The sequence below is a fragment of the Harpia harpyja genome, chromosome 6, assembly GCF_026419915.1.
Source record: "Harpia harpyja isolate bHarHar1 chromosome 6, bHarHar1 primary haplotype, whole genome shotgun sequence".
NCBI lineage: Eukaryota > Metazoa > Chordata > Aves > Accipitriformes > Accipitridae > Harpia > Harpia harpyja.
This window is the reverse complement of record NC_068945.1, coordinates 52,092,221-52,102,221: the sequence shown is the minus strand read 5'-3', so window position 1 is coordinate 52,102,221 and position 10,001 is coordinate 52,092,221. Positions and strand designations below refer to the sequence as shown.

General features: G+C 39.2%; 1 protein-coding gene across 5 annotated transcripts in view; it reads left to right on the top strand.

Annotated features, from left to right (window-relative positions):
- Nucleotides 1-373: 373 nt before the first annotated feature.
- Nucleotides 374-10,001, top strand: part of TAFA5 (TAFA chemokine like family member 5) — a 439,512-nt gene continuing 429,884 nt past the window's right edge. For all 5 annotated transcript variants that reach the window (XR_008235716.1, XR_008235715.1, XR_008235714.1 and 2 more), the window contains exon 1: nt 374-843. Coding sequence is in view for 1 of the 5 variants with exons in the window: in XM_052790407.1 (XP_052646367.1) it covers nt 732-843 (112 nt within the window). In the remaining 4 variants the exon portion in view is untranslated. The remainder of the gene's footprint in view (nt 844-10,001) is intronic.

Here is a 10,001-nt window from a genome sequence, read left to right as displayed (position 1 = left end):
TCTCCGCCGCCGTCCTCGGCCCTTGGCGGGCACCGCCGCCCCCCGCTCCTCGGCGGGTGCTGGCCTCGGGCGCGGAGCCCTCCCTCCCGCCTGGCGGAGCCCTCCCCCGCTGGCGGGCGGCGGTGGCCGCCGGGGTGCCCTCGCCCCTCCGTGCCCGCTGCCCCCGCGGCCATGCTGCCCTGGGCTGGCGGGCGGCGGCGGCCTGAGCGGGGGTCGCCCTAGAGCGGCGGGCGGGCGGGGGAGGCCTCCCCGCGCTAGCACCGCCTCAGCCCGGGCCCGGGCCCGGGCCCCAGCCTGCGGAGGTCTGCCTCCCGGGGAGGGGGAGGAGGCGGGGGAAAGGACAACAAGCGAAACAACTTCTGCAAATTAAAAAAGGAAAGAAAAAAAAAAAAAGCAAAACCGTGAGGAGAGGCTCGTTCGTGGGACGTCTTCAAAGCTCGGCACCACGCCGGGCATCCGAGTCCCAGTAAACCCCACCACGCTAGCGAGTCTCACCACAGTAACGGGAGGAAAGCTGGCTGCGGCCAGTGCGCCGAAGTCCTGCGTGTTTTAGAGTCGCCTTGGCTTTCTGGCTGGAAGATGATTCCTGCAACAGGACCATGTTGCTGCTGACAAACCGCGTTAGAAGATGCCTTCCTTGAGGATTACACGTGGAGAAAGGCCATCAGTCAAGGGGAGAGCTGACTGGTGAAACTGTCTGACTTTCCCCCCCCACCGGGGAAGTGGCTTCAATGGCTCCATCTCCCAGGAGAAGCAGTAGGAAAGATGCCAACGCCTTGCCAAGCATGTCCTCAACTTTCTGGGCTATCATGATCCTGGCTAGTCTCCTAATCGCTTACTGCAGTAAGTACATGTTTGTCCTGGTGCTTTTGCTGGGCGTAAATCCACGCCCTTCCCATCTGAGGTAACGCTTCTGGCAAAGGCTAAGCTCTGAAGCTGTCAGGCATAGGTACTGTGCCTCAGAATTGCCACCTCGACGCATCTCCCTCCACTCCCCTATGGTAAAGCAGGTAGACCAACACTTTAATACTGCTGCTTCTCGGGAGCATGAGAGGTCTGTAGGTTGGAGATGTGGCATTTCCAGTCCAAACAGAAACATCTCTTGGATTTAGGAACAAACTTTTTAGTGGTAGTAACCATGATCCACTGCTCACTGTTTATTATCGGATGTTACCAGCTTTCTCCCAGGCTGTTCTCTCCACGTACACAGTCTTCCACCCCTGTCCCCCTTCCATGAACAGGAGCTGTTTTGCTTATGTTCATTCCTTTAGGAAGCACATACTTAGTCAAATGACAGATGTCTTAACATCACTGGGATCATATGGGGTTCTCTGACTGTGAAATTGCATTGGAACAAACCCTGGCACTTCCTTAGCATATCCTCAGGAATTTAGTGAGCCCATGCTATCACTTTTAGAGCTGCATCACAGGTTATCAGTAGAGTTTTGAACATTCTTTTTCAGGCTTGATAGATTGTCCATTAATCACACTGAGCTGCAGATAAGGTATCTGTAAGAATCAAGTGCCTGGACTATTAATACTTTTAAAGGTCTTTATTTTTTCTTGTTAGTTTTTTTGCTCTCGGCAAGAGCAATTTTCAAGCAGTTATGTAATACAAATACAGTTAATGCCCATACTTGTGGGGAATGCAAGTTAGTCCATAGTACCAGAGTGGGACTCTTTCAAAGAGAACAGAAAAAGCAGTTTCTATGCAATAATAATAAAAAAAATTATGTAATTTATCAGGAGGGACCTGCACAACTTTGCCAGAATGAATCTACACTGTATTTTCCCAACCTGAGCTGAATGTGGTCTGTAATTTACCCATAGTGCGTATTCCTTTCATTAGCTGTAGCGTGAAAGACTTTACACTGGGCTTGTCTAGTTGAGCTGTAATAGGTGTAGGTTATGATGAATAGGAAATAGATTCTGGTTTTCAGGAGCATGCCTGCTGCATTTCTTAACCCTCTATTCCATTCCCTCCAACTGTATTATAGTCTCCATTTTTCTGTGAGGGTTTTTTTCTGAAACAGGATTGTAATTGGCTAAGAGAACCTTTAAATCACTTTTTTTTGCATGTTACAGGGGCTCTTTGTACTGACAACACTAAAAGAGGTTTATTCCAAAAAGAATAACATATTTTATAATTATTTTTTCTAATTAAGCACATTTTGCATTACACATCTCATAAAAATTCTGATATCAAACAGGCCACACAAATAATTTCAGTTTGTACATAATGCCATATTCAGTGTGCTAATATAGAGGGCATACTAAACAACATACTGAGATTTAAAAGAATTTGTGTGCATACTGGGAGACAAGTGACTCGGTAAATGCATATTACAGGATGAATAGTTCAAGTGTAAAGGGAATTCAGCTAGATATTTGTAATAGGAAATATTTTGTTAAGTTTGTGCTAGAAATGTCTGGAGGGTCCCAGGCTTTTTATGAGAAGATATGAGTTCTTCTGTGCAGGTATCTTCTATCAGCATAGCATCAGAAAGAGTTAACTGTAAACTCTGACACCTTAAAAATTATTTATATTCAACAGTGGGAGGTTTGACAATGTTCTGTTCTAAGGAATGAAGTTGTCCATTTTAATTGTTATATATTGTTCGTTATTTATTTTTTGCATTGTTTAATGATGCTGAACAATGTGAATGTTAGCTGATAATATGAAGGCAATTTCTGGTGTGCTTAAATTACCAGTTTCTAATTAGTTCTGTCAGCCAGTGTAGATGGTGTTCCTCAAACATGTAGTACGCTCTTCATTCTATATAGCACTGAAAAGCACCATGCAGCTTAAAATATGCAGTGTCAAAACACTCCACCATTTATGTAATGTTTCACTGATTTGACAACTGCAATTCCAAATGTTAATGAAGCACCATGAACATTTTCTCTAGCGGTAGTATTTGAAAAATTGCAAAAAATGTTTTTGCTCTGTGGAAAGGGTGAAGATGTTTAAAAATCGAGGGAAAAAAAATGTGAAGCTATTTCTAGGTAAAGTAGTACTACTGCAAATTTTATGAATTCTTTTAAAAATCATCTAGGATTTATTCAGTCTTTTTTTCATCTGATTCCTTATTTTTTGAAGAAAAGCATAACTGGGGGTAGGGGGGACATACAACTTAGTTATGTTTTAAGAATAACAGCCTTGCCATATTTCTTAGGAAGTAAAAGAACTTGACAATGCAATTTGTTCTGTATTTTTCCAGATACCTTATATTAAGGTATATGGAAGTATAACAACTTAAATCTCTGATATCAAGCAGACTTCTGTAAAAAAACAACAAAGGTGACAGTATTATTAAACTAATTACAGGAACCTCGTATGTGGTTATCTCTCAGTGTATCATTTTACTACGTTTACATCAAACTCTGCAGCTCCAAAAAAAAAACCAATGAGAAATTTATCTATTTTTCCGTTTTTTTATAGCACTATAAATAAAACTTTTGATCTACCTTGCTTATATTCATTTTTAATCTGTTAGTCTGACAAAGCATATTCCTGAACCAGTTATATGAATGTTGCTTGCTCTTCCCCTAATTACTTTGTGAATCTTTGTTTCTGGGAATGTATTTGTTGTACAATAATCAGCCCTATTACTGGGAGCAACCACTAAACACCATACTCCAAGTTCCACTTGACAGATAAGCATATTTGTAAAGCGTGTTCTGGATGTATATGTACAGACCATTAGACTTTCATTTATACTTTAATTTCTGAAGCCCATTACGTTTTCTTTGATGTGGTAAAATGATAAACTGATCATTTTTTCTTTCATAAATGTTTAGATTATACTTAGGGATAGTGGCTCCATCCTATGGTGGAAGAGAAACCTGCATCAAATCAATTAGGTTAGTTGCTATAGTGATAAATATCACGTAATATTCTCCAACTGAAGAAAGATCATCTGATTTGGTAGGTTCTCAACAGGAGAAGGCAAAAATGAAGTAGTAGAAATAGGCTGTTTATGGTCCTTGGTGTGACCACCAAGGAGTTAGTTTATTTAACAGAAGCATCAGTAAATGTAAGAACAGTCTCAGAAGGCTATCCTGGTAGAGGGTGACCACCTTGAATGGCAATTCAGAATTAGAGGAGTTGTGACATTTTTGGATCCCAGACATGCTTTCTGCATACTTGTTTAATGAACAGTAGTAGACCAGCAAGAAGTACCTACAGTGAATTCTTCATATTACTGTTTTTATGTTGTAAAGGTACATTGAATTGTCTTTTTCTCCTTCGTAACTGGGATTTGCGTTTTTCCATGCTAGAAAGTTTGTTCAAATTAAGGAAATTTTCTGTGGTATCCAGCTGCATGCTACATCAGGAATCTAAATTACATGGTTTTGATTCAGAATTACTTTTTCGTGCATTTATACTGTTGGCCTTCCTGTAAATACTGAGGTGCTTTTTAGATGTAAATGGTGACGTTTTAAACAAGATATGATTCAGCTTTAGCAAAGTTGTGGATGTTATGAGCTTTTGACTTTCCTTATTTTATACTGTTTTGTAAGCATATGGAATAGAACATTAGACCCCCATGGTGTTATAGGTTTTGCTGTTCTGTTAAGGTAATACTTCTAAGGGCAAGCAAATGGGTTTTTTGAAAGGAACCACCAAAACTGAATGGTACCTGCAGAGTTCACCTTCTTGTTTTAAATATTGTGTATGGAAGAGCAATATGAAGGCCAGTATTTATGCTGACTAAATGGTGATAGTTCTAGGAAAAAGGAATCCAAAGCTCCAAAATGCAAAATATTTCCTATAACTCTACAGTTCTGCATTGTAAGTGCAAGTTCTTTCACAGTAATAAGAATTGGAAAGAGGAAATATTCTCCTAATTCATTATATTTTTTGTTTGCAGAATACAAAATAAGAGAGCTGTAATGATGAAATACTGGTAGGTTATATTAAATGACTGATTCTGCAGTATACCATTTAAATCTGTGGAACTTGTTGAGAAGAAAAATCAAGCCCTTACTTTTTTATTTATGCTATCTTAAAAGATTTTGCATGGTACCATGCAAAATGCAGATAATTCCCATGAAAAATATATTTACCTGACCTTAAGTTGAGATCCTGTTTTTATACCTTGAGTGGACACTGCTCATTTGAGAAATACCTGTTCATTGTCCTGTTCTGGAATTGCTTTTTTTCTAGAAGACACAGGCTACTATGGTCTCTAGGTATTATTGTTCCCTTACACTGTTTGAGACTGCCAGCAGGGATGGTAATTAGCTGTGACTGTCACCTGGACACCTCTCCAACAGGAGCTACCATATCAGCATGGATGTTAGATGATAAATGGTCACTGCTGATTTATGTTGGATGCAAACAAGTCGCCTCTGAATGAAGGCCTACAGCTTCTGTTAATGATCCTGTATAATTCAGATCACTTTCTCTGTTTTCTAAAAATGAAGAAGACAGATTTTTTTTCATCTGTCCAACTGATCTGTAATTTTATTATCTTTTCTGCAAGAATTATTGTGTTTGGTTTTTTTTTTCCCCAAACTCTGCACACAGAATAAATGTGACATACAGCGCAACTGTCATTATTCATACTTTTTTTCAGCCTAGTTTGTGTATAGAAATGAAAAATAATGCTTTTATGACATTAAATAAGAAAAGCAAGGTATTAAAATTTTGTTTCTTTATATAACATCCCAGCTGCTCCTTTTTAAGAAGGTCCATTCTTTAATTGAAACCAGTGATTTGAACTTAATGGCCTCTACAACATACTACCTGTCAATATGAGTACCAAACTGACATTGATATTGTCTCACCAGTTGTGTTGTAGTCTGTTCAGATGATGTGTTACATAGAAGTTGTTGGCATCAACATAAGAAATGTCGTCTTACTGCTTTTAATGTTGAATTCAACCCTTTAAGGCTAAGTGAGCATCATTTACAATTTCTCAAATGTATTTGAAGTCTGGTAACTCTTACTTCCATTGCAAGTGCAAACACTGATATAGATGGATATAATGGGAACTGGGTAGGGAGGGGGAACTAGAAAGAAATGGATATTTTCAATTAAATACATGGCAGAGGAGTATTCCATGTCTTTCAGCAGGACCGATAGGAGAGAGATTGAGACCTTTTTGACTTCCCCCCCCCCCCCCGCTCTGTTTATGCAGTGTATTGTATTGTTCTTACTATTTACTATGAAAACAGTATTGGGAGCATGGCGTAGAGCCCCACTGCTCTGGCTCAGTGTGTAAATATGGGCTAGATTGTATCTTCTTTTACTGGGGTCTCATTAATCTCTCACTCTGCTTAGTGACTCCATTGAAGAAGTAGTAGTAAATCCTTCACTGAGATTAGCTTTATGAGTGGGTATTTTCCCACTCATTTTTCTCTGCTAGAAACTGGGGGTATGAAATCTCTGGTTTTAGATGTAATTTAGTGCTTTCTTAGTGAGTGCTCTAACCGTAAGGCTATTATGTGAACCTCCCCCCCCCCCCCCCCCCGCCATCGACAGCTAGTCCAGCATCTGGCATGCCAAATAATGTTTATTAGAGGTATGCCTTGAATGTTATCAGTAACTCAAAAATGCACTTGGACACTGAACTATGTACAGAAGTGTCAAAGACATAGGCAAATCTAGATAGCATTGATTAACCACAGTCTTCCTTCTCTGTATATTCTTTGTTGCTAAATTCAAACCAGGATGTTTTCATGCTTAGGCTCATATTTGACCAGGTGTGTTGCTCCGCTGTTGGGCTGGGGATTTGTTTAGGGTTTTTTTTCTCTGTTTAAAGGGAAGTTACACTGCTTTTTGCACAGATGGCTGGCAAAATTGCTTATTGTAGATGTTTTTGGATGTCATCTCTTCATGGATATGCTTTTATGTCAGCCCTGCAAATAGGAAAATGTTATGCGGTGACTATTTGAAAATATATGAACCGTATTTAGACTATGTTTTCCAATATTTTTGGTGTAGAGGTTTATTTCAAAGATTTTGTGCATGTTTTTCAATAAATGGACTTTGGCTACAGTACAGGAATCACAAGTATAATGGTAGAGGGGTTTGCATTCATGTGATGATCTATTGATCTCCAAAAGACTTTGTGGCCTGTGTCATTTCGATCTCTGGATGGACTGCTTCTTTGGACACCTTTCTTCAAACACTTGATTGCTCTTGGATAACAGGAAAGTATCTCGTCTAACTCTGGAGTGAGGAGTATAACTGACTGTTTTTCAAAGGAGTCTCTGTGCAACAGCCCCTCTGGTTCTTTCCTGAGTAACAGCTAGTTACTCAATATCATCCCCGCTTTTGCATCTCCTAGCACTTCTTTTAAGTGCCTGTGGCCCAGTACAGCAATAAGAAAGTTGCTTCTCTAGAACAAATTGTTATTTATTTTGCCAAACAATATGCTGCTGTGGGAGAAAAAATGAACCATATCTAGCGAGACCTCTAGCTACTACATTTCCTGTGGTTGCAATTCCATTCAAGGCTGTAGGTTGGTATGACTTATTTTTAGTTTTCATGTTCTCTGCCTTATTCTCTTGCAGCCTGAGTTAACACATGCTTTCAGCTGACCCTTGGCTTTAAGAGGCCTCCACCACTGGCATCTCCTGCTCTTCCAACAGGAGAGTGTTTTAACAGGGCAGGATCTTATGATGTTTTTAGGATCACATACCTGGCAAAATAAAGCTTCCTTCTGTCTTTGCCTGTGACTGAAAGTAGCAATTTGAGCTATGACCCCATTGTTCGGTTTGGTGTTTTAAAGGTTCAGAACTGGGACTGTCTCTGGTCTTGTTTTCTGTGGAAGTTAATTCTAGAGCATTGTTAACAGATGTGCTCTGTTTTTATTTTCTGTACAAAAAAAAGAATAAAAACCCAGAGCACAATGCCTAGGAGATTGGTAACATTTCAAATTGCAAGTTATGTTGGTTGGACTGATTCCTGATTTTTCATCCGTTGTACAGAAGGATTGTAGTGACTGACTGTACTCAAGCACAGCGGTAGAACCTGCTGGTTCCGTTAGCTGACAAAGCTGCATAATCTGAGGGAAGGGTCCTTAATTCTTACAGAAATGAGAAATTGCTACATATGAAAAAGAAATTTTGCTTTCTGAAGTCTATCAAAAAGTATTATTGTGTTCTTGTTAGTTATAGTTTAATTTATGATGGCTTTTACCTTTGCTCTTAGAACTCTTTTTTTTTTTTTTCCGATGATCTTAGAACTCTGATGTTGACAAATGTGTTCTGAGAGATGATACACTGACAATATGAGATACTGTTAACCCCAAATGCCTATATCACTTTTGATACTCTCAGATGTCAGTATCCCTTTTAGCAGAATATTTAATTTTTCCATTGAACTACACCAGTGCAAAGTTTGGCAGAACAGCTTAGCCAGATGATAGATAAAAGTGGATTTAAGCTAAGCTCTTGCACATTTCGTTAAATGGTTCAATTGCAAGCAGAAATGTTGAAATGCTGTGGGAAAAGTGACTTCTGGCACTTCTTCTGGCAGATCCGGAGGAGGCCCACAAAATTGATCAGGGGGCTGGAACGCCTCTCCTATGAAGACAGGCTGAGAGAGTTGGGGTTGTTCAACCTCGAGAAGAGAAGGCTCTGGGGAGACCTTATTGCGGCCTTTCAATGCTAAAGGGGGCTTATAAGAAAGATGGAGAGAGGCGTTTTACCAGGGCCTGCAGTGACAGGACAAGGGGCAATGGTTTTAAACTGAAAGAGGGTAGATTCAGATTGGACAAAAGGAAGAAATTCTTTACTATGAGGGTGGTGAGGCACTGGAACAGGTTGCCCAGAGAGGTTGTGGATGCCCCATCCCTGGAAGTGTTCAAGGCCAGGTTGGATGGGGCTTTGAGCAACTTGGTCTAGTGGAAGGTGTCCCTGCCCATGGCAGGGGGGTTGGAACCAAATGATCTTTAAGGTCCCTTCCAACCCAAACCATTCTATGACTTTTGTTCTCTTGCTTTAAATTAAACTAAATGTGAGTGTAACAGATATTGTGAGACGTTACCTGTTACTGATAGCATTCTCTGGTATTACTGAAAGGGTTCACCAGTTTCTCATTTTTATGAACCAAAGTGGACTTTATTTTTAGTTATACCTTGGATAGACACTTTTCTTCTGTGCAACCTAAAAGAAATGTGAGTTTTTTCTATTTTTTGTATAGTGAATGAATTCCAAAGTAGTTCTGTATTTAGCCTTGAATCATAAAAATATAAAATTCTTTTCTGAATTGAACTAATATAATAATCTGAGTTAATCTTCAAGAACATTTTATTGAAAAATATCAGAAATGCATTCCAGAGCTTTTTCAGTATATACTGTCAGTAGTGCTTTATTGAACATTCATTTTAAGATGAGAGTATATATGTGTTTGTGTATATATGTGCTCAGTAAAAACCACATCAATATTTAAAATAAAACTGAGAGGCTTCAAAAGTTGTTCTCACTGAATGTTACTTAAAGGTAGTACTGTCCCTGAAATTACCTTCTATAAGGCATTTGACCTAACATATCTTTGTATATCCTAATACCTGGAATAATGATTCTTTTAAGATATTGTTTTAAAGAATTTTCACAGATGTTTTCCTTTTAAGTTATCAGCTCCAGCTAGAAAAAAGCCAAACATACATGTTCTGGAACTCAGATCCTGATGGGTTAAAAGAAATGGATGACAAATAGTTTCAATTCCATCTGAACAGGACTGGTCTTTCCTTACTTTAGATTTCTGCAGTATAGTCATTTATATTTACCATAACCTCCTTTTAAAGTCAATGGAAATGTAGACATTTTTACAGTGCAGTTCATGTAACGTGTTTTAGATACATGATGAAGTTTGAGGTAAATTGTGCTGCAGAAGTGCTTGTCTTTTTTGACTATAAAGCAGATTAGACAACTTGCTAAGATTTTTAACATAGATGTTATCACATTAATCCAGTCCTTCATTACAGCATCTGTAGAATGTTGCTTATTTTATTTTCAGGGCCCACGCTTAATATTTAAATGTTTAA